General features: G+C 43.1%; 1 protein-coding gene across 1 annotated transcript in view; it reads right to left on the reverse strand.

The window, feature by feature from the left end:
• SLC37A3 (solute carrier family 37 member 3) overlaps window positions 1-25,124 on the reverse strand; it is a 737,607-nt gene that overhangs the window by 233,422 nt on the left and 479,061 nt on the right. The window contains exons 10-11 of the mRNA XM_044088481.1: window positions 23,319-23,518; window positions 6,858-6,999 (exon numbers count right to left, since the gene is read on the reverse strand). Coding sequence (XP_043944416.1) covers window positions 6,858-6,999; window positions 23,319-23,518 — 342 coding nt within the window. The remainder of the gene's footprint in view (window positions 1-6,857; window positions 7,000-23,318; window positions 23,519-25,124) is intronic.

Here is a 25,124-nt window from a genome sequence, read left to right on the forward strand (position 1 = left end):
TCTAGTGAGTTTATTTATGATTCCAGAGTGGGGAATGGTGTCAAAAGCCTTGGCGAGGTCAAGATAGGCTGTGTGCACCACCTTACCCTCATCCACGGCTCTGGTGACTCCTTCAAAGAAGTCAATCAGGTTTAGGAGATATGACCTACCTTTTATAAACCCAAACTGAGTGGGGTCCAGAGTCTGGAGGTTACCTATGTCCTTGTTTATAAGCTCCAAGATGATACATTTCATGGTCTTGCAGACTAGGCTCGTCAGGCTAATGGGACAGTAGCTCCTGGGGTCCATGGTGGCATTCCTTCTCCCTTATGGAGTGGAAAAACCGTCGCTATGCGCCACTCAGTAGGCACAAAGCCTGAAGTAAGACTATGACTGAACATGGTACTTAGGTGGGGTGCCAGTTTGTTCTGTAGTTCGTGCAGAATGCAGCCTGGGATGTTGTCAGGTCCCATGGATGCTGTGTTCTTTGCTTTGGAGAGTGCAGTCTTTACTTGGGCAGCTGTGATTACAGGGCCCTTTGGGAGGTGAGGGGGGGGGTGGAGTTTGCACTGAACTTATCTGCCAGGATGTTGGCAATATCAGTAGGTTCTGTATATCTAGTGCCATTGTGCTGTAGCTCAGAGCAGATATGAGTGTCGCCTCTGAGATTCTTGACTTAGCTGTAGAATGCTTTACGGTTGTCTTTAGAATCAGTGGCAATTTTATTTTCGTAACTAGCTTTGGAGGATTTTATGAGGGATCTCAGCTTCTTATTAAGGCTTAACAGGGAGTTCCTGCAATCAGGGGATTTTACTCTTTTTTGCAACAGCTTCTTCCTTCTGTTGTAAAGTTTGTTTATGGCAGGGGACCACCAGATTGGCTTTCTTTTCTTGGAGGATAGAGTCTTGGTTCTGTTGAGGATGGCACGATCCATGCACTCGTGCATGTGCTTATGCAGTGCATTTGTACAGGATTCAGCAGTCATACCTCTATTTTCCGTATGTAATGGTGTTGGGAAGCTTGCCATTTCTGTCTTAATAAGCATGAAGTTGGCTTTGGAGACTTTTTTTACGGTGGTTTCCTTAATGGCGGGGGTGGGGGCAGGATATTGATTTCTAGGGTGATTACTTGTGGTCGGATCTGACCAGCAAAAAGTTGACCTCTGGTGTGGAAAAAGAAGTTATGCACTCACCATAACGTTCAATGTATGTAGGCCATCTTGCCTCACATTCTTACCCGTGGGTTCGGAGCCGGATATCGGCTCCGACTCGACCAATTTTACTAGCTCGAAATCTCTCATTGGCTGGGCTAAGCAGGTATCCCATGGTGCACTGCTCCATATCCCCAGATCTAGTTTGCTGTGAACCTCATTTATACTCCATGCACACATCACATCCAGGTAAAGAATAAGCTAAACAGGGGAACTCTGCAGGTAACAACCTAACCTCCAAATCCTCCAGGAAGGGGGAAGGTGGGAGGGTAAGTAAGAATGTGAGGCGAGATGGACTACATACATCGAACGTTATGGTGAGTATATAACTTCTTGATGTTATGTAGTCCTATCTCGCCTACATTGTTACCCGTGGGACAGCGTCCCTAGCACCTACATCCTGGGTGGCTCATAGGAAAATACTCCTGAGAACTGTGGAGCCAAAGGAAGACCTGCCCCTGGAGACCAAGTCCTATTTGTAATGAGAAACAAATGTGTGAGAAGAAGCCCAAGTAGCTGCAGCACATATATCATCCATTGACAATCTGGCTTGATAGGCTGTGGCTGTAGACATCGCCCGAGTAGAGTGAGCCTTGACCGGAAATGGCAGATCTTTACCTCCTGCTTGATAGATGAACGAGATACAACTAGATATCCACCTAGACAGGGTGACCCTGGAGACCGGTGAACCCATTCTGTTTTCCGAAAAGGAAACAAAAAGTTGGTCAGACTTCCGGATATCCTTTGTTCGGTGCAAATAGAAGCGTAATTGTCTGTGTACATCCAGCTGGTGAAACCTGAATTCTGTCTTGTTAGAAAAGTGAGGGAAGAAGACAGGCAACCCAATGGATTGATTTAGGTTAGACATGGAGGCCACTTTAAGTAGGAACGAAGGGTTTGGGCCAAGAGAGACCCTGTCTTTATGGAAGATTAAATATGGAGGTTTGATAGAGAGGGCTTGAATCTCTGAAACTCACCTTGCTGAAGTGATAGCTGTTAAAAAGGCTGTTTTCCAGGTCAAGAATTTCAATTTGCAGGTAGCTGCAGGCTCGAAAGGTGGTAAGGTAAGAGCTTGTAGAACAAAATTGAGATCCCAGTGCATGACTGGTTCGGATACCGGGGGACAGAGCAACAGAGGACCCTTCAGGAACGCCTTGCATAATCTATGCGCCATGAGACTAGGCTCATTCGCTACATGGAAATTAGAGATCGCTGCTAATTGAACTTTGATGGTGGCTGATGCGGAACCCTGATGGAAAAGCATAGACAAAAACTCCAGGACTGAAGCGATTGGAGCTGTGCAAGGATCAATGCCTCTGGTATGTGCCCAGATAGAGAACCTTTTCCATTTGCTAGAATAAATCTTTCTAGTGGATGGTTTATGAGAGGACAATAATGTATGAACCACTTCTGGTGAGAAATTATGAGATCTGACTAACAATGGAATTGGAGTAGCCAGGCTGTCAACCGGAGGGTCATCAGGGAGGGGTGGAACTGCCCCGACATGTGTGTCAGTAAATCTGGTTGAGGGTCCAGAGTCCAAGGAGTGTCCACAATGAATTGTTGAAGAAAGGGAAACCAAACTTGGCGAGGCCAGTGTGCAGCAATCAGAATGATTCTGCTTCCCAAGGACTGTGCTTTCTGAATTACCTTTGACAGCAAAGGAAACGGAGGGAAAGCATAAAGCATACTGGAGGGCCAATCGTGAACCAGAGCGTCCCTGGGTGACTCCCCCTGTGGGGGGATCAGCGTGAAGTAGTTGCTGCATTTCGCATTGAGGGAGCTGGCAAAAAGGTTGCAGCAAGGCTGACCCCACCTGCTGAAGATTCGCTCTGCAACCAGGCGATTCAGGGACCACTCGTAAGGCATCAGAGTAGCTCTGCTTAGTCTGTCCACAATCATGTTGGACTTCCCCAGAATGTGCGTTGCTACTAGAAACCATTGGGAAGTTACTACCCAATGCCACACTCGCATGGCCTCTCTGCACAGAGGGTAAGACCTGGTTCCCCCTTGCTTGTTTAGATACCACACTACTGACATGTTGTCTGAGTGTATCGCAACCGTCCCTAGGGGGAGAACACTGTGAAGTGCTTGCAACACAAGTAGCGCTGCTCTCATCTCTAGTACGTTTATATGCAGATGTATCTTGTGTTCTTGCCACATGCCTTGGACTGTCCTGCCAAGATAATGCCCCCCCCATCTGGGAGGCGTCCGTGGTCACCATGGCCACCGACCGGGATGGGTGTAACGAAGGGCCTTCCCCCGTCCAAATTGCTGGTGCACAGCCACCAACCGAGGTCCTGCTTGCATCTGTCTGTGAGCAAGATGGGATGAGACAGTGGAAGTCTTTGGAAAGACCACTGAACAAAGAGGAGCCATTGGAGAATTCTCATGTGCAATCTCGCTAAAGGGACCAACATGACTGTTGCTACCATGGTCCCTAGGAGCTGGAGAACCCATTTTGCCTGGGCTTGTCTCAGGGGCATCAGCCTGTATATCTGTTGTCGTAAGGCTTTGATCCTTTCCTGCGGTAAAAATGCTTGCATTGGAATAGTGTCTAATTCTGCTCCTATAAAGGTGACATGCTGCGAGGGCAATAAGGCAGATTTTTCCCAATTTATTGTTATGCCTAGATGATGACATAGATTGATGGTAGCGTCCCTGGTGTGAAGTAGTTGATACCTGGTGGGGGCTGTAAGGAGCCAGTCGTCCAGATACGGAAATACTTGGAATCCCGGACGTCTCAAGTGAGCTGTCACCACCGCCATACACTTGGTGAACACCCTGGGGGCTGTGGTGAGACCAAAGGGTAGGGCTCAGAACTGGAAATGACTGGCTCCCAGCCAGAAGCGTAGGTGACTCCTGGATGCCCTGTCCATTTTCACATGGTAGTAAGCATCCTTGAGGTCGATGGAGCACATCCATCTCCTCTCCCAACAATGGGAGAATCGATTGCAGTGTGACCATACGGAACTTGGACTTGTGTACGTAGTTGTTCAGTTGGCTGAGATCCAGTATGGATCTCAGGTCCCCTGCTCTTTTCGGCATCAAAAAGAATCTTGAGTAAGTCCCTAATCCGATTTAGTCTGAAGGGACACGTTGGATGGCTCCTTTTTCTAGCAGCTGTGAGATCTCTGTTGCTGCTTGATCCCTTTGACTGCGGCTGGGATTCTTCTGCTTGGCAGGGGGTCCGATGTGAGTGGAATGAGATAAGCTCAGGTAATGATCTGTAATACCCATCGGTCCTGGTTAATGCCTTCCCAGGCTTCCAGATACAATGAAATTCGACCCCCGACTGGCTTCGGATAAGCACAGCCGGGCACACCCTCAGGAACGAGAGTACGGAGAGCCACTAAAAGAATCGTGGTCTCCCGAATTGCGGGGGCCCCCTCTGCCTCTGGGGCGACGTCTCCCTGAATATCCCCCCTCCTCTGCATCTGGAGGGGGGGGGTTCTCCTTGTGCGGCAGGAAAAAACCTCTGTGATTTCTTGAACCACCCCCCCCCCCGCTGGGCCTTGGGATAAGGCTTAGAAGAAAGGGAAAGATGGACCCCTACGGCAGACAAGGTCTTTCCCTCTTGCTCGCACCTGGTGAGGGTGTCTTTCACTTTGGTCCCAAACAAGGAGGAACCATCAAAGGGGACGTCAGTGAAGGAAGACGAAGGCCTCCGCAAAGTGACACAGGCACAGCCAGGCTTGCCTTCTAAGGGCGACCCCTGAGCTTGCTGCCCTACTCGCTCCCTCGGCTGCATATAAAATGAGCCGCATGGACGAGTTAACAATGGAGTTGTGGGTAGAGACCTGGGCGTTAACTGTCTGAGCCACCTCCTCAGGAACGTTACCCACAAGAGTGCCTCCCTAACTCTTTGAGGAGATCTCTCTGGAGCTGACTGAAGTGAGACAGGTAGTTCAGCGACTGTAAGGTAAAGGATGCTGATGAGAGAGTATGCTTCCCGTACCGATCCATGGTCCTAGACTCCTTGTTAGGAGGATGGACGGATGAAGAAGACTCTGCTACTTCCTTCTGGGTGGCTGCCGCCACCACCATGGCATCAACAGGGGATTGAACAAAGCACACAAGGAGGAAGGAAACATCCAAACCTCTAACTTAAACGGTCTAGACGGTTCTGACACAAAAGGCAAATAGAGGAGAACTAGGCCCTCTAACTGAAACGGGCCTTGCCCGAGGGAACAGTCAGTGGGATACCACACAACAATCACCAAACTCGACAAAATTAGACAAATTTAGACAACTCTAGACAACTTAAAAAATAGCTATGAAAATAGCTGTTGATAGCAATTAAAACTTTCTTCAATACAAGAAAAGAGAGGGTACTTAGCCACAGCCAAGTGAGACCAAGTCCGAGCTACACGAGCGGAAAACGAGATCTGGGGATATGGAGCAGTGCACCACGGGATACCTGCTTAGCCCAGCCAATGAGAGATTTCGAGCTAGTAAAATCGGCCGAGTTGGAGCCGATATTCGGCTCCGAACCCACAGGTAAGAATGTAGGCAAGATAGGACTACATAACATCATCGGTTGCCCATATTGGTAATGACCAGGTCCAGGATACTGCCACCCCTGGTGGGGGTATGGGCAAGCTGATCCCAGGTGTTGGAATTTATGAATTCCAGAAAGTGTTGAGCAAATGAGTTAGTACACAAGTACTTTCTCAGTTAATGGTGGAGCAGTTGAAATTGCCCATTATTAGGATACTGGGCTGTACCTTAATATTACCCAATATATCAAGAAACGTGGAGTGGGCATCCTGGAGCATGGCGGCGGATCTGTAACAAGCTACAGCCTGGATTGCAGTCTTGCCCAGTGTTAGTTGCACTTGGATAATTTCGGATGCATTACGTTGGGCAACTAGCCTGGAGGTGGGATATCCTTAATGAATACGGACACGCCTCCTCCTTTAGTGTTTCAGTCCAGGTTAGGTGGCCGAAAGGTGTGGTATGAGTTATAGCCTAGCAATGCAAGGGTGCTCTCGGGAGCCTTGAACCAGGTCTCCATTGCTGCAAGATGTCGATGTTCTCCATTTTAAGGAGTGCCTCGAGTGAGTTCATTTTGAGGTTTAGACTTATAGCACCGAGTAGCATTACCCTCAGATTTTGCTTGCTTATACCTGCTACGGTGGTGAGTTTGTCTTTTTTTTTTTTTCATGGAATTATGTTTCAGAGTAAAAATGCTCTTTTTAAATAATTTTGACTCCATCCTGTTTCAGAAACTCACTTCAGAAGAGATCAAAACATTTACATTTTGACAAATTCTGCCCCATAATAAAAGTCAAATTCTTCTCTCTGCCATACAACGTCTTTACAATACTTTGTCTTATTCTATTAGCATAAAATGTAGTGTTCAGCATAGTGTTGGCCAGTCTTAATACTCTGGAAATAGAAAGAAAAACTCAAGACTTCTCTGCAGATAATAGAAGTGCTAAATATGAAGTGCTATGGTAAGGAAATTCTTGTCTAACTAAATAAAGTAACACTTGTTTTATTCAAATCATTTAAAATAATAGAGGTTAGTAATATTACTGCAGATGCATTCAACTTTTAATGAGTTCTAGTCATCACTTACTGCAGAGGAACTCCTCTAACATCTACAGGTAGTTACCATGCATGTGTGATTTATCCAGCATCATAGCATAATTAAACCTCTTACCTATAATTCCTCCAACATCGTACCAGATGGAGAGACGGTCAGCTTCTGCCTCTTGCCAGTGAAAGTTGTTGCTCAGGTAGAATGGAAGCCAGAAGAAGAAAGAATAATTTACCAGTTTGAGGCATGCATAAGCCAGGGAGTACTTCAAAAACAAAAGCAACAAGATACCAAAGCGTAAGAACGAATTCAAGAAAAATGGGTTTCCTCATAGCAAAAGGCGTTCTGAGGACAGAATAACCGAGACAGAACATTTGGTTACAAAGTAAAAATCATAGAACTAGAGAATCCTAAGACAGAAACTGCTCATCTTAAGAGTCAGAAATTTCACTACTTGGCATGCATTATCTGAATATATCCATTTACTTTCATTCCTAGATTCAGTACCTAGAAAACACTACATTTCACACTCATCACTAACCTAGATTTTATCAAACAAATTAACACAAAAGAGCTATATTGTATACAATCTTATGTCACTTTGGTGGCTGGAATAGAAAGCCTGTCCTAAAATGCAAAAGTATTAAATGTTAATGTCTATTACAGCAGAACAGAGAATAACTGATCTACTTACAATACCATTACCCATGTTTAGGAATTATCATATAACCTGGAAATCTGCCAAAGTACTGTGTGTAGAGAAAGTGAGTGTCAGGTTATCCCTTTGGTCTAAAATGGGAAGGGATGGGAAATGGGGTGGAAGGGTTACCACAGTTTGTCTGACACTTCACAGGGGCCTACTGGAAGGGTAGGTACGTGGCTAGGTGGATGAAGCTACTGGGAAAGTCAGCTGATATCAGTAAATGCATCACTGTATAATGAGAGCACTTATATGCACCACACCTGTGTGTAGGATCATAGGAAGTTACTTGGCTATTGGCCATGAGGGCCTTATAAGCCTAGCCAAGAGTTTGGCCCATATTTGGACAACTCAGCACCCAATGCCCCTGTCCAGCAAGGACATGGGTGGAATCCTAGTGATGTATTTTCTATTTCCCATCTAGCTAGCCAGGTTGCTCTTAAAAAGGGGAAAAGAGGTACTCTGCTTGACATGGAGAGGGAGTCTACTCCACAGATGGGAGAAGTCTCTGGGACACAAATCTGTCCTGTCAACAAGTCCTATTGATGGTACAAGACCAGGCTGAGGTTGCGCCATGTGGATTACTCGAGTGGAGCTCGACTTGAGGATATGCAGTTGTCCCATCAAGGTGGGGTCCGAGATTGCCTTGTATGCCACATAGAGGTCACCTCTGAGGAGTCTGTAGGAAACTGAGTAGGGCTTTTAGCCTATCTGTGCATGGTAGACTTTTGAGGCTCTGGATTCTCCTGGTGAAGAACCTCTGTGGTCTCTCCTGCTGCTACATGTGCTTTGCGAGGTACATGCCGAACGGGGTGCTGTACTCAATAATGGGCCTTATAAGAGATGAATACAGGGATCTTATGACCTCCTTTTCCCTGGATGAGATACCCTTGCTTACGAGGTGGGCCATGTAGAAAGTTTTCCGTACAATGGAAGAAAAATGGCAGTCAAAGTCAGGTTGCTATCAATCTGGGTTACCAAATCCCTCACAACTGATTGCGTGCTTAGGACGTTGTTTTTAATGTGATAATTTGTGGGGACGTCACTCTTCCCCAAAGGGAATGATGATGTATTTTTTGGTACTCAGCTTGAGGCCATGTTTCTGGCACCAGTCATTTGTTTGGGTAAGACCCTCTTGGTGGATGTCCACGTCACTAGGGGACGATTTGGGACTAATTGACGACAGAGCCCAGCTTGCAGTCAACTGCAAACTTGGTCAGCCATAGCACACTGGTTTTGCCTTGCACTTCAGAAAAGTACATCTCAAATAACAGAGGCCCCAAGACCAAACCCTGGGGTGTTCCACTCAATACGGTCTACTGCTTGAGGTGGCTTCCCCTATTTTGACTAGGTGGGTTCTATTAGTGAGCCAGTTAGCTACCCATCTGGTAACATATGGACTGATGCCTAGTTCAGAGAGTTTATCTATTATACCCAAGTAGGGAATAGTGTCAAAGGCTTTGGCCAGGTCAAGGTACGCAGTGTGCACCGTCTTCCCCTCGTTCATGGCTTTGGTGACTGTCTCAAAAAAGTCGACCAAATTTAACGGACATGACCTCCCCTTGACGAAGCTAAACTGTGTGTGATCGAGTGTTTGGAGGTTGCCAAGGTCCTTGTTAATAAGGTCCATGATAATCCATTCCATGGCCTTGCAGATAAGGCCATTAGGCTGATGGGTCTATAATTTCCCGGATCGGTGGACGCTCCACCTTTGTGTAAAGAGAGATGACAGTGGCTATCCTCCACTCAGCTGGGTCAAAGCCGGTACTCAGGCTTTGGTTGAATAGGGCACCAAATGGTGCTGCAAGTTTCTGTTCGAGTTCATGTAGGATGCAGTCTGGGATGTTATCAGGTCCCATGGTGGCTGTATTTTTCCCTTTGAGAGAGCAGTAATGACCTAATCCCTAGATATAAGGGGAAGGGGGCAGGTACTGGGAATGTCCTGATTTACTGATGAAGGGGGGACAGAGAGGTGAAATTTTTGCTGAATCTGTCAGCCAGCAAGTTTGCTATATCTACGACATTTGTATATGTGGTGTCCTTGACCACCAGTTCTGAACATCTGGGTGCTTCCTTTGAGACTGCGGACAGATGTGAAGAAGGCCTTATGACCGTCTCTAATAGATGTGGCCAATCTGGACTCGAAGTTTGCGGTGGAGGACTTCAGTAGTGCTCTTATTTGCTTGTTCATGCTAAGGAGAGATTGCTTCCAGTTGGGCACCTGCACCTTCTTGGTTCTGGACAGCAACTGTTTTTCTTTTGTTACAGAGTTTATTTATTGCAGATATCCACCAGACAGGTTTACTCTTCCTTGCAGAGGATGATTTGGTCCTGTCAGGTATTCCTGATTCCAAATACAGCTACAGTACAATTATTGTCAGGTTCTTTATAGTACCTAAATAGGAACAGTAAGTGATCAAAGGAAGCAAACACAGTAACAACAGTAGAAATTATTTTTTTTCAGTCCCATAGCAAAAGCTAATAGTACATGCACAAGCTGGGTTACATGGCAAGGGCTGGATGTGATGAGTAAGTAGTGTCAGTAAGCAAAAAATACAAAATAAAATAAATAAATATACAAAAAAAAGCTGGTACTTTTGCCCCTGAGATTTCTTTAGACTGTTACAGCAAATACATAAAACAACTCAGTATCAATACATCACATGAATAAAATTTAATGACGAAACTTCCTCTTTAAAATTAATGCATTCAAAAGAATCGGACAATAATTGTACTGTAGCTCTATTTGGACGCAAAAAATATACGCAGAGAAAATATTATGCAAAGAAAATAAACCTAAGGAAGTTACTGTTTGGCACATACAGAAAGTAGTCACTGGCACAAACATTACATGTCTCCCAAGCCTTGCAAACACAAGTGAGTAAATCAAAAACCATAGTTGTACAAAAGGGCTGTTGGTGAAAACCCACAGAAAAATACAAAGCAAATCTTTTAAGTTGAATATCCTTTGCTTGATTATCAATCAACTATAAGAAGCAAAGAACTGAGATGTCAAAAAAGGCATTTCTCTGGTGTCTTCCCCAGGACTGTGACCTTGCTGAGGTGGTGGTAGGCATGTGTTTATGTACATGTGTGCCCCTGTGATCCTGACAGCCATGTTTTCTGCAGCTTTGTTTCTGGTAAGGTCATTAGTGACATAATAGTGCAAGAAAAGAGGTGTGGCAAACAATCCACAACATACCCCATGAAAGTTCAATTAAAGAATGACAGAACTTCACTAAAAAGATCAATACTGAGACCCATCCCTAGAGCCAAGCCATGTGATAGTGTTCACCGGTGAATGCCTGGTGACTAGGTAAGCCTCAGCATCCAGCCAGGATTAGCCTAAACAGTGGTGTGGAGCAGCCTACAAGGTGAAGGGTAGCAGTCATGTCTGATGCCAGCCAAGACACAGCAAGCAGTAGGATGGACTACATAACCTCATTGTTGGACCTTGTATAGATTGTGGAAATATACCAGATAAATGTAGCTTGCTTGTCCCACCTTTATGCACAGCACTGGTCTGGGACCAGAATTCTTGGTAAATACTCTCTCTTTCTCTACAGGCAACTTTCAGAAGTGGCTTTGGCAGGTATTACGATATTCACAAGGCTTAGGATGAATGCCAAATAATTGGGAGTTTATTTCAGTAAACAATAAGGTCAGCTGAAAGCTTTGGCTGTTTGTGTACATTTCATATAAATATATTAATTTTGTTTCATATCTGAAATCCTGAAAAGTGAGAGGATGCCTCAGGAGTGGAGAAGAGAGCTGTAGTAACTACAGAGGGATAACATTGATCAGTCACAGCATGAAATTATGGGAAAGAGTAGTAGAAGCTAGGTTAAGAAGGAGGGTGATGATTAGTGATCAGCAGTATGGTTTCATGCCAGGAAAGAGCACTACAAATGTGATGCTTGCTCTGACAGTGTTGATGGAGAAGTACAGAGAAGGTCAGGAGGAGTTGTATTGTGCCTTTGCGGACTTAGAGAAAGCATATGACAGGGTGCCTAGAGAGTAGTTGTGGGACTGTATGAGGAAGTCGGGAGTGGCAGAGAAGTATGTAAGAGTGGTACAGGATATGCACAAGGGTAATGTGACAGCAGTGAAATCTGCAGTGGGAGTGACACATGTGTTTAAGGTGGAGGTGGGATTACATCAAGGATCAGCTCTGAGCCCTTTCTTATTTACAGTGGTGATGGACAGGTTAACAGACGAGATCAGACAGGAGTCCCTATGGACTATGATGTTTGCAGATGACATTGTGATAAGTAACAAGAGTAGGGAACAGGTTGAGGAGACCCTGGAGAGGTGGAGATATGCTCTAGAGAGGAGAGGAATGAAGGTCAGAAAGGACTAAGACAGAATATATGTGTGTGAATGAAAGGGGGGATAGAGGAATGGTGAGGATGCAGGGAGTACAGTTGGTGAAGGTGGATGAGTTTAAATACTTGGGATCAACAGTTCAAAGTAATGGCAAGTGTGGAAGAGAGGTGACAAAGAAAGTACAGGCAGGGTGGAGTGCATGGAGAAGAGTGTCAGGAGTGATTTGTGACAGAAGAGTACCAGTAAGAGTGAAAGGGAAGACCTACAAGAGAGTAGTGAGACCAGCTATGTTATATGGGTTGGAGACGGTGGCATTGACAAAAAGGCAGGAGTCGGAGCTGGATGTGGCAGAGTTAAATATGTTAAGATTTGCACTGGGTGTGACGAGGGTAGACAGAATTAGGAATAAGTATATTAGAGGGTCAGCCCAGGTTGGACGGTTTGGAGACAAAGCCAGAGAGGCGAGATCGCGTTGGTGTGGACATGTGCTGAGGAGGGATGCTAGGTATATTAGGAAAAGGATGCTAAGGATGAAGCTGCCAGGTAAGAGGAAAAGAGGAAGGCCTAAGATAAGGTTTATGGATGTGGTGAGAGAGGGCATGCAGGTGGTTGGTGTGAAAGAGCAAGATGCAGACTACAGGAAGAAATGGAAAAAGAAGATCCACTGTGGCAACCCCTAATGGGAACAGCCGAAAGAAAAAGAAGATGATTTGACTGATATACTAGTGCACCCCTAATATGGGTACAATTTTTTCACCTTAACGTCTGGTAAATATTGTTTCCTAATTCTATTCTGCTGTTTTCCCTCTCTGTATCTCTGCATATTGTATAACACAGTGTTAGTATTGTGTCTTACCTACTAACTCTTTACCTCAACATAATTTAACATGCTGTCTTACTTCTGCCTTTTGGCTGTAGTCATGCTTGAATGGGGTCTTCAGACCAGCACACCTACCCAGTTAAATGCATAAATAAACAAACCTTCACAGTATTCAGCCCTCCTAGAGATCAGAGGTGCACTGCTTGAGAGGGTACTGCCTATTGATTCTGTAGTTCTACTGGGAGACTAACATTCACATAGGGAAATGGTGGACATAACTGGAGGGAACAGACTATGACAAATGTCTAGTACGACCTAAACCTGTGTGGTGAAATGCTTGGATTTCTTTAAAAGCCACAGACTGCTCATAACAACCACCATATCTGAACATAAAAGAGTGCTCAAAGTGTACTTGTCACCACAGCACCTTGGACCAGACTAAGGAGGACTAAGAAGGAACACTGGCTGGCTAAGAGTGAAGTTGCAATAGCAAAGAATGAGGCATCAGAAGCACTATGCCAGTTTCTGGAAGGTGGTTCAATAAATGGCACAAAGAAGCCATCAGATTGCAAGGTAAAGGCACAAAGATAAAAGAAGACAGTCGGATACCCTTCATAAGGGATGCCAGCAACAACCTGCTCAAAAGTCCACAGGACATCAAAGGCAAATAGAAAGAATACTTCCAAGCAGCTTCTGAATGAAGAAAATCCCACAGAAGTTGTACTGCCCCAGACACAACCTATGATGAAAAAGAGGAGAAGCCCACCCTAGAAAAAAGTAAAAACAGCACTAAGGAAAATGAAGTCAAGGAAAGAAGCATGCTCAGATGAGGTCACATCAGATATGATCAAGATGTACGAGATACGGGATAAAAGTCTCCTGAGGATACTCATAACAGTATGGAGAGAAAGCCATATCCTAGATGAATGGAGAATAAGCATAATAGTGCCAGTGTGCAAGCACAAAGAAGACATCCTCAACTGTGGGCAGTACAGAGGTATCAAACTCCTGTCACACTGCATGTAAGTTCTAGACAGGGTGATTGACAAATGAATAGACAGAGTAATAGAAAGTAAAAAGGGAAACAAGCTCAGATTCAGATCAGTTTGCAGCACAACTGATCTGATGTTTGCAGTGAGACAGACAGTTGAGAAGGTGGTAGAAAGGAGGAATAAGTCCAACTGGGTATTCCTAGACTTGGAGAAAGCATAAAACAAGGCCCCAAGAAAGTGGATTTGGACACTCTTGAAGTGGTTCGAAGACCCAGAAACATTTGTAGAATTAGTGCAGGCTATGTGACTAAGTAGAAAGAGTATACGGGGAGTGGATCAGCTCTAAGCCTAATGCTGCTCATAATGGTGATGAGTTAATTCGCAAAGAGGACAGGGGGACTGATCAACAAAGTTGCTGTGTGCAGATTACGTAGCATTACAGGCTAAGCAAGAACTTCAGCAACAGACAGGGGAATGGAATACAAAACTGAAGGCACATGAGATGAAACAGTACAGATAAGCCAGTTGTAATGGCAACAAATGGTGTGCAGTGGTCTGGAGAAAAGGATTGCAACAGAAGGGAAAATAGTGGAATAGGCCAACAGCTTTAAGTATCTGGCAGGGGTGGTTCAGGAGAAGGGAAGTCTCAATGAAGAGTTTCAAAGCTAGAATCAGTGGGGCTGCAGCCAGCTGGCACAGACTTTCAGGGGTAATGTATGACAAAAGCATGTCAAAGAAACTAAAAAGTAAGGTATACAAAACAGTGGTGAAATCAGTATTACTTCACGGTACAGAAACCTGGGCAACGAAGGTGGAGCAGTTGCAGAAGCTAGAGGTGACTGAGATGATGTACCTGAGATGGGTGGAAGAATGCACACTGTGAGACAGACAAAGTAATACGAACATCAGAGCAGAAGTTAAAGTAGCTCCAACTGCAGAGAAGGTCAAAGAGACAGATTACAGTGGTTTGGGCATACATGCTGAAAAGTAGAAGACAATTTGATGAAGATGACTTGGGACAGGCAGGAAGAAAACAAAAGGAAACAAGGGCATCCAGCAAAGAGATGGACGGCTTGCGTGAGAGAAGACCTGCGACAGTCAGGCATGACTGTTGAAGGAATGAGAATGGCACTGAATTAACAGAGATGGCAACAGTTAGCACACCTTCAGAACCCATGTAGGAAATAGGAAAAAGGGGGTTGATGATGACTACAGTTAAGAGAAGTGCTGAGCTGTCAACTGACACCATTTGGTGGTAAGATGACTTATAGCACCAAAGCACTAACTGGGCGGATGTAAAAACTTACAGTTTCTTAACAGCATCTTGCAAATATCTAATTGGTTTCCATGCAGAGTTCAACTCCCTCCCCACCAAGAAATGTTTCTCCCAAATACCAGAGGAAGTCAATGACATGGAGTCTGAATGAACCCTGCTCAAGATCCAAGCAGCTGTGGCAGAAGCAAGAAGCTTTGATCAAAATGTGGTCAGTGCCTGTCATGGTCCTAAACCTAGGACTTATTGGTGAACACTAGCTAGGAGGCCAGAAGTCAGGTTAAAGAAAGTAGCCTTCCATGCAGTATTAGCACAACTGTCGCCAGATGTGACTGACTGATACCAACAAGCTAGAAAGGCAGCAGCTGTGACACTCACAGAAGCAAAGGCAGAGGTGTGGGAAGAAGTGGAGAGGCCATGGAGAATGACTTCTAGATGGCCACAGAGGCTCATGAAAATCATCTGGTGACTTGGGGGGGGGGGGTAACACTGCCCCAGCCATTCACAGCAAAGGTGAATAAACAGACTTCAGTTGTATACATCATCAAGCATAGCTCTCAACTGTCCAGATTTTTACAGTGTGCCCATATTTTTACCTCATATTTTTGGTCTCCTCCTCATAAAATTTGTGTTTTTCTGACAAATCACTGGGATAATCTGAAGACTGAAGTCACTAAATGACACATTTGAATTTCAGACTTCAAATCCATACATAGCAATATTTAAAATTTCACTATTTTGTGGGCATTTGTCCATCCGTTTTGTCAGGCTTTGTCCAGGTTATTTGCAGTAAGAGGTTGAGAGATGTCAAGAGGTTAAAGGACCACTGAAACATTCTTGTATTCAGTGGACATATCCTCAACTGAGGAAACAGTGGTAGAAGTAGATGGACAGATTTAAGGTCATGACAGCAACTGAAGAACGCCACTGAAACAACATTGAGAGATCTCTGTCCACTGCCTTCAACATTTCTAGACAATGTTGGAACACCTTTTCAATGTTAGGTGGAAGATTGGGACAGTAACTCCAGATTGCCAAACTGGGGTAGTATTCTCCATTTTAAAAGTGTGCGGAGGAGGGGGCAGGAGAATATGTTCTAATTACAAAGCATGTCCTCATCCTCCCTAGAAAAGTCTACACCAGGGTGCTACCTAGGGGACTCTATCCTATAGCTGAGCCTCTGATTCAGGAAGAACAATGTAGATTCCATCTTTGCCATAGAATAGTGGATCAACTCTTTGTCCCTGCACAAATACTACAGGAGTTGTAGAATTTATCAGTTACCTCCGGATGTGTTCAGTGAACCTGGTGAAGGCATATGTCTCCAAACACCCAAATGTACTGAGAAGAGAGTTACAACAGTAAGGAGTCCCAAGGCTGCTGCATGCCACTCAAGCCCTGTATTTGACACAAGAGTTGTGCTTGTACAATTTTTTGGTACCCAGCATACTTCCAGCTGACATTCAACTGTTCACCACTGTTCCTAATCCCCTAACGTCACCCCCCCCTGTACAACCCCACCTCCACCCAGGGCTGAGATTATTTCAGCCATCAGTGGAATGAGAAAAGAGAACAGAAACTCAGAGCAGCACTATTAGCTGGCAGCATTATATATGCTGTCCTGTAAGCCAGGGCATTTTCTTAGACACTACTTCCAAGAAAAATAATATTACACTAAGAGTCCGGTTGAGCAATGAGGTATAGTCTGTAAGAATATCTCTGACCAGGGCTCAAGGGTAGCCCCAAACTCCTTGGCCATCCTGCATGCCCAGCATGGCAATTACTACAAGTCATGACCTCCACCAGGTTGAGTGACCTGCCTACAGCACCATGGTCAGTCCCTCCCTCCAAGAAGGGCACACCTATTCTACTTCTCACTTCTCAGTAGCCTGAGTTGCTAATCCATTCCAAACTACCTATACCATACTCAAGGCTTTAACTTCTATGACAGTGAACAGTGTTCATCTTTTCAATGTTGAGCAGAAAATGATGAAGATGGGTGGAAGACTCCACCCAAAGTGCATCATGACTCTCCTCTTGTTTGTGATGGAAATGGTCAGGATGTCAAAGCACCACTAAATTCTGAATGGTATTCGGTTTGAGGATCTGAGGGCTGCCACTATGTTCCTTGCAGACACTGCCGGCTTACGCCTTAAAAGACTGATCTCTAGCATGCAGTGGAGAAAGGTTCATTGAGAAGTATGAAGCTGTTGGGATGAAAATCAGCATCCATTCTCACCATGAATAGAGTGAACTACACTCTGCAGGTAAAGAAGTCAGCTACCTTAGATGTAAGTTTATATATCTTGGGACCTTGCTCAAGAGTAATGGTAAAGAGTATGGGAATATTAACCAACAAATAGGTGCTGTTGTGACAGCAGTTGGGTACTGTGGTAGCAATACTGGAAAACTAACCATCAGACAATTGCGCTGTGGCAGTACTGGGAGACTAACCAGCCAATGGGTACTGTTGTAGCAGTACTGGAAAAGTAACCAACAGAAGAGTGGTGCTTTGGCAGTACTGGGAAACTGACTAGCAGAGGAGTGCTGTCAAGAAAGTAATGAGAAACTAACCAGCAGATGGTGCAGTGATGTTAGCACTGCAGACACTGTACTGGTCTGTGGTAAAGAGAGAATGAAACACTCAGTTTTCAGATCAGTCTAACCCGCACAAGGATTTGTACCAACAACATACTATAGGATGTCACATACTGTCATAAGCCCTGGACTACAGTCCAAGATGATGAGATGGTGGATATAAGAAGCTAAGTAGCAGAAAATAAGTTCCTTCACAGAGTAGCCAGGCTCACTCTCTGTGGTACAGTGAACAGTTCAGCAATCCATTAACATCCTCACAGTAACCATCTTCTCCTCCAAACTGAGGGGTGTAGACAGAGGTGGCCTTGTCACACTGAAAGTATTCTCCCTGGAAGCTTCTCATGGGAGGTCTACTGTGAATGGTCACTAGGAGGACCACCCCAGAGCAAACACAGGATATCCTCTTAAGGGACTGCATTTCGCAGCATGCTTAGAAATACTTGGAAATCTCACAGGATGAACTGCAGACTACTGACAGAGAAAAGTTGTAGCCTATCCTTTTCACCTTGCTACGACTATGACCCTCACCAGGATAAGCAGATTAGAGCATGGATGGATAAGCTAGGATCCCAAAGAATAAAATTTGTCTGTTAAACAAAGCATGCAGACAATAAAAGTCATACAGAGAGAGGTCCTTTAGCAGTCACAGTCTCTTTCTCTTTGACAATGGATGTGCTTTACACATTTCACCAAAGCTTCTATATACTACATCATCATTCGCTCAAAGATGCAACATAATTTGCTGGGATTCTGTCAACTGTTCAGTAACAGATTGCTATCTATAAATGAGATGATGTTCAGGTACATGCATTTTAACATCACTAGTACACTGAAGGCCAATCCTTGAAGTAGGTGTTTATGGAAGCATGTCAACTCAACAGTAGAAAGGGTACCAGCCTATAAATACCTTCAGTTTTAGCCTGATACCGTCAAGCATCTTTAACATGATACTGATAACCTGGTTACTAGACTCTGTAAACTCAATGTTTGCTATAACGCAGGCCACTTACTCTGACCTCTTTCAAACTAATTTTTTTTCATATTTTTGTCTGGTTGGGTATATTTCACTTTTTGTTTTATTTCAAAACTTAAATATGGAACGTGTTGTGTTACTGCAGTCTCTTTAGCTAATTTTGCAGCTTTACAAGTAATGTAAAATAAATATTAAAAAGTCAGTCATCCCAAAGACTGACCACATATGTAGTTGAGTAAGAATTTAGATAGGAGGGAGTCAGAAGCTCAAAGTAACAGCGGCTTAAACTGTTTTTTCCTATTGGCTGATCCTCAATATTATCGTTAATTTCACGGCAGTTGTTACGTATAGTGTATGGCAATGTACCAGCTACCCATGATGTCACTATCATAGCTCTGGGGACAGTTTTCATTTTCCCTGCGACTTTATGTTGAAACATACTGATGAAGACTCTAGTGGCCTGCTTTTTCACTAACTGTCTCAAGTAAGGAAAGCATGGAGGGGTTAAGAGTAACCCCAGATGCTTACGGCAAAAATCAGAAAATCTGTCCTTGAAGAAATGAATTCTATTTACACTGCCTGACACAACCATCAGTGGTAGACAGAAAGAAGAATTTAAAAAGTCAAATGTGCTCCTGCAGGAAACAGTGCATCAGCAGTAAGGACAAATTTAGATATGGAGAAAAAAGTAATGGAAGCCATAAGAGCAATATGACTACACAACTAAAACATTGATGGCTTACAAAATCAAAGCTAACAAATTAATTTATGCTTACTAGGTGTTTGACAAAAGGCTGAAACATCCTAATCCAGTGCCATCTGCCTAACAGCTTTTTACCGCATGACTTGACGTCCCACAAGTTCTGACTGAAATGGTACACTGGATCAACGTGGAACAAAAGGAGCAGGGAGGCTTTCCCCGGCATGCTACAATGATCAAGAAGCCCATTTAGCAAAGCAGCAAAAAAAATCAGTCTTTCACAGATGTACAGCAAACTAATCCAGGGCTACCTGGGTCATCTTCATCAGCATCGACAGTCTACTCACAGCCCTGGATACAATAAAGCAAGCAGGAATGAATTACTCCACATTATATCTCACTGTCCCAGTGTTTCCACATAAATGAAGTAATGTAAATGTTGTGTGAGTACACTCTCTACAACCATACATGTTCATGTAGGATAATCACTGCAGTATATTTTCCTTAACCATGGGAGCTAGCATATGTCTGACTTCCACTCGGACTTTCAGAGCCTTCAGACATTCTCAGTGCAGAGCACCCCCCCCCCCTTGCCAGGATGGGACATCAGGCAATGCACAGCTGAAAGGAAAAGCAGCAGCACTACTTTCAGTTCTCTTTTAGATGGAGAGTCACCAGCACGTGATCTCTGTCCTAAGGTTAACATTAACAGGACAAATGGAACCTGGCCCCAAGTCAGTAAATCCCTTAAATCCCTTGGGAATATAAAATGCTAGCTTTTCTCTGCTCCGGCCTCTATACGATACAGTGACTAAAACATTACTACACAGGTTTCCAGACTGGGGACTCCCCTCACAAGCTAGTGTACAGGTTTAGGCTGTGATGCACACTGTTTCCTGCCATCCTCTCTCCAATCTAACCAAAGGATGCAGGGGAAGGTGGGTGGAAGCCTATATTGTAGCAGTAACCCTATTCAAATATCTTTGAATATAGTTGGTGAGTATACTCACACAAATGTACTATGTTTATCACAGACGTCCCTGCTGCAGTATATCTCCTTATCTATGGGAAGAGTAATCAAAAAGTTACTGTCCCCAACACGGGAAGGAGATCATCATAGGTCCTGAAGAAGAGCAATGGTGACTTGTTTAAACTAAATTAAATTGCTGGAGTAACACCAGTAGGCATAAGTGTCTTTTCAGTGGTGACCAGAAGACTGAAGTTACTCAGTCACAAGGTGAATAAATGATGTCTGAGGGGCTCAAACCCTGGTATAGAAGATGAAACTCATTAGCTGCTTATAAGTCTTAATCCTTTGCACTGCAATAACATAGAGGCTCTGTCTTATCTCTGCTACATCTGCTAGGTACTTCTGGACCTCTGATTCTGTGGCTATTGCTAGGGAGATGCTCCTACATTCACATCAAAGTGAAAACTTGTGCTGATTAGCTAAACATAATTTCCTGGGAATAGTTCTTGTCACTGGCAGAATTAACAACATGTCAGCCAAAAATATATTCCTGAGGGAGATTAGCCAGAAATTACTTAAAGCTGCTAGGTTCAAGTTCTTCAAGCTGGGACATACTACAGGCTTTTCCTCTTAAGTCAGCAGAGCACAGGTGTGAGGAAGCAGTATGGGTCCCTGTCTGGCCAAGGAGCTAGTAAACAGTATCATTGCTGCCTGGACCACAGAAAGGTTACCTACTGCTTCAATAAGGCGACTACAGCTTCAATAAGGAAACTTTAATCTCAAACTTAAAATTCTTTCACACAAACTCCCTTCTAAAAAAAGCAGTAACCACGTTTATTGCTACCTTCCTCAATGCCTTGAACACCCATGCCCCTATCAAAACAAAAAGAATCAATACAGACCAGTCTCCACGGCTGTTCAGGCTGACTAATAAAACAAACCTCCTTAACAAGAACTGGTTATACTGGAAAAGGCTTAATTCTAAGTCACATCTACAACATTTTAATTGGCTGAGAAACTTAAAGCAAAAAATTAGACAAGATAAAAACCTTATTTTACAAAATTATCAAAACACCAGTCTAAAGAGCCCCAAAATGTCCTGGCCTTCTTACTAACCAACTTTTGCATCCAGGCCACATCAGCCAACCTTTCCCTTCTCTTGATAGGATGCAGAATACATAGCTATTAAATTTAATCAGCATTTCATACAGGGAGTGACATCTCTCATGCAAAATTCCACTCCTGCTACAACTACTAACCCAGTCAAAACCCACCCCTAATACATTTCTTTACTTTCAGGACAGTCTTCACCTCCACTATAAAACTACTTTCACAGCTACAATTCACCACTCTTGCCCCAGATAATCTCCCCTCCAAATTCCTGAAAACTGAAAATGATCCTCTAGCATTCCTAATCTGCATACTGGTAAAAAAACACTCCATAAAAGAAAACTATGTCCCCCCTCTATGGAAGAAATCTTATTTTCTACTACTGCACAAGGGTAGGAGTTCTGCTGACCTCTCGTTACAGACCCACTGTCATCCTATCTCCTTTATCAAAAATATTAGACTAACATATCAACTCCCAGCTCCTTTGAAGAACATTGCTCAGAATGAATTTATCTCCAACACAGGATGTTTTTTGGCCAGGCCACTGTGCCACATATCTATCCTTCCTCTCAGTACCATTTGGTGACCCTTAAGGTTTCATCCTTGGCCCACTTCTCTACAGCATTTTCATCCATAAAGCCAGCAAGCATGCCATCACTGTGCAGTGTGCTGATGACTCTACTCTTCTATGCTCTGCCACGAGCACAAACTATAGCAAAATACACAAAAAACCTTTACATCTATGAAAACATGAATCTCTAGATCTCAATGGTTTCTAAACTCCAAAAAATTAAAACTATGTGCCCGAAAACAACATGCCGAGTAAAATCTCTATTGATACTAACCTCCTTAAGTCACACACAGATTGAGCTGGTATCCCATTCAAAGCTGCCATGAGTCAGTGTTGATGAAAACCTGAAATCTGCTATCCATATATGGAAAGTATACCAAAAAAAAAAAAAAAAAAAAAAAAAAAAAAAAATCACACCCTAAAACTTGGTGCAGTGTAATGGATCAAACCTTTTTTCAATTATTTAGCTTCCGCTTTCTTACTCCCAACTCTTCTCTACGCTTCCCCAGTACTAGTCAAATTACAAGTCAGACTATCCTGCTCCTTACATCAATGCTATAAAAATAGCTAAATATGCCACTAATATATACATAAAATTCGACCACTGCCTGGCCTTTAAACAACTTGCATGGCTAAAATTACCACACTCCTTACATCTTTCCCATTTACTATTTGTTAATAAACTTCTCACCAGGTGTAGTCACTGCCCAGCCCGGGGGGCAGGTACTGGGGATGTCCTGATTTACTGATGGGGGGGGGGGGCAGAGGGGTGACATTTTTGCCGACTCTGTCAGCTAGTAGGTTGGCTATACCTACATTATTTTTTATGCGGTGTCCTTGACCACCAGTTCTGAACAGATCTGGGTGTTTCCTTTGAGATTATGGACATATGTGTAGGTCTCTAGTAGATGTGGCCAATTTGGACTTGAAGCTGGCTTTAGAGGATTTCACTAGTGCTCTTATTTGCTTGTTCAGACTAAGGAGACAATGCTTCTAGTTGGGCACCTCCTCCTTTTTGGTTCTGGACAGCAATTATTTATTTTTGTTATATAATTTATTTATTGCAGATGTCCACCAGACAGGTTTACTCTTCCTTGCTGAGGATGATTTTGTCCTGTCAGGTACTCCTGATTCCATGCATCTGCATAGGTTTTGGCCATACTATTTATATGTCATTGATCAATAACTAAATAATTAGACAGCATTCTATGTGCTTCTGATGATAACCAGAATTGATGTAAGTCATCCTATTAAAAACTGGGCATTCCTTCAAGATGCACTATTTGTAATTCCATTCTGAAACGGATGGAAAAGAGTATTTCATAGGTGGAATATGGTCAAAGTAACTGTCAAGAGTTCAGTGCAAATTTGTGTTTGTTCATAAATACATTTGGCTGCACAAAACTGCAAATTGTGGAGGTGAAGTTAAACAAGCTAATGCAATATACTATCATGACTGAAAAACGAGTCATTGCAGAGAACTTTTTTTAAGGTTCTACAATTTTACCTCCACAGAAATGCATGCAGGTATATGTTTCTGCAGACACTCACCAGCACAACTCCAGGAAGGCAGAGAGCCTGAAAGAATCCTATAGCTTGGGGTTGATGTTGCAGTCGTTTCACTGAATCAGAGACTTGGACAGAGTAATTTTTTTCATCCTCAGCCTCTGTCTCTTCTTCAGTGTCACTCATCAGTGGCCTCTGAGCATCTCTGTCCTCACTTTCATCTTCTTCAGTGGGCTCAGGGAGGCCTAAAATATGATATAAACATCAGCATTTTCAAATTATTAAAATTAGAAATTTTAGTCACACTACAAAAAATTTCTGAAATTAAAGGTCACAAAATGCTAATGACCATTTTCACTGAATTTAATGGCCTTTCTGACAGCATATTTATGGTAACACTGGTAACAATTTTTAAATATAAAATGTAATTTCATACAAGACAAAACAAACATTCCTTAGTACAATATTAAATGAGCATTGTAATACTAAGTATTGTGAGAAGTACATGTGGATTCCAAAAAAAAAAGAAAAATCATACACACTTATGTCAAATAAAACCTTTATAAATGCAACAAAATACCTGACCACTTCTTTGTATAAATATTCTGGACAAAACCTAAACTAATTGGGAGACAAAGCTCTCCATAATAGGGACAGATCTTAAATTTTATTTATTTACTTACTTCCAGTTTGATTACTGGGGAAGTCCACTGGGCCCAGAGAGCCCGTTTTCAGTGGAGGCCAGAGGATAAAAGCTCCATGAAACAGATTACAGCAAAGATAGCAATCCAATAAAAATAAAAGTAAGTACAAATACATATCAAATAATACAAAGTGTGAGCAATATTGCCCATAGTGGAAAAATATAGTGCAGATACATTTTAACAAATTCACACAGTTAAAGTCAAAAGCTATTTACAATATTTACAGAGTGTGAGAGATTGTATGGGAATTAGCTATAGAAGGTTATAGCCAGCTATAAGGTGCTTAGGAAGTCAAGAGGATACCATTCCAGGGGCTTTTGTTAAAGAGTTCTAGGTAGGGAGAATGCAGTTACATTTCCATTTGGAGGAGAGGTAGATGTAAAGCTGAGTTTTGAAGTTTGTGTGTGACATTGTCCTTAGTGTGGAAGGGAGAGAGTTCCATTTCTTATCTAAGGAGAAGGAGAGAAGTTGTCCAGCAGGACGTTTAGGTTTGTAGACAGTAAATAAGTTTTGGTGTTCAGATCTGAGAGTTCTATTTGGGGTGTATGGGGGAAGGATGTTAGTTAGAGCAGGGCATTTGGTTGGATTAATTACTACTAATATTAAATATTACTCAAACTTTGAAAGTTACTAAAATAATAGAATTTGTATTTGCATCCATTTTCTGACGTATACGAAGTATGAAACTCAAATGTATATTAATTAGCGACTTCAGTCCTCAGTGATTTGTCAAAAAACACAATTCTTATGAGGATCAGACCAAAAATATGAAGGAAAAATCTAAACGCTTGAGAGATGTGAGTCAATCTAAAATGGAACTACATTGTACTAAACTAGCTAGCAATACAATTAAGCAAATTAAGTAAAAAATCAAGAAAAGACAAAGTCTGTGCCTTTATCCTTATTTGGGTTAGTGTGCAACAGCTCAGGCCTGATCCAGTGCAAAACCAGCAATGACTTTACGCAGACACTGTTTGGTTGTGTAACGGAAATGGCGCACAAAAAGAAACAGGAGCACCAAGACACATACAATATAGAAAATGAGACCAGAAAAGACATTCAATGCCCATACAAGAAAAATTTAACGGACCATAAATACATCTGAGGCATTGATTTGGGATGTACTTACTATGTAACGTACTGTTAT

Source organism: Protopterus annectens, chromosome 11.part0 (assembly GCF_019279795.1).
Source record: "Protopterus annectens isolate FY-2018-M chromosome 11.part0, PAN1.0, whole genome shotgun sequence".
Lineage (NCBI taxonomy): Eukaryota > Metazoa > Chordata > Ceratodontiformes > Protopteridae > Protopterus > Protopterus annectens.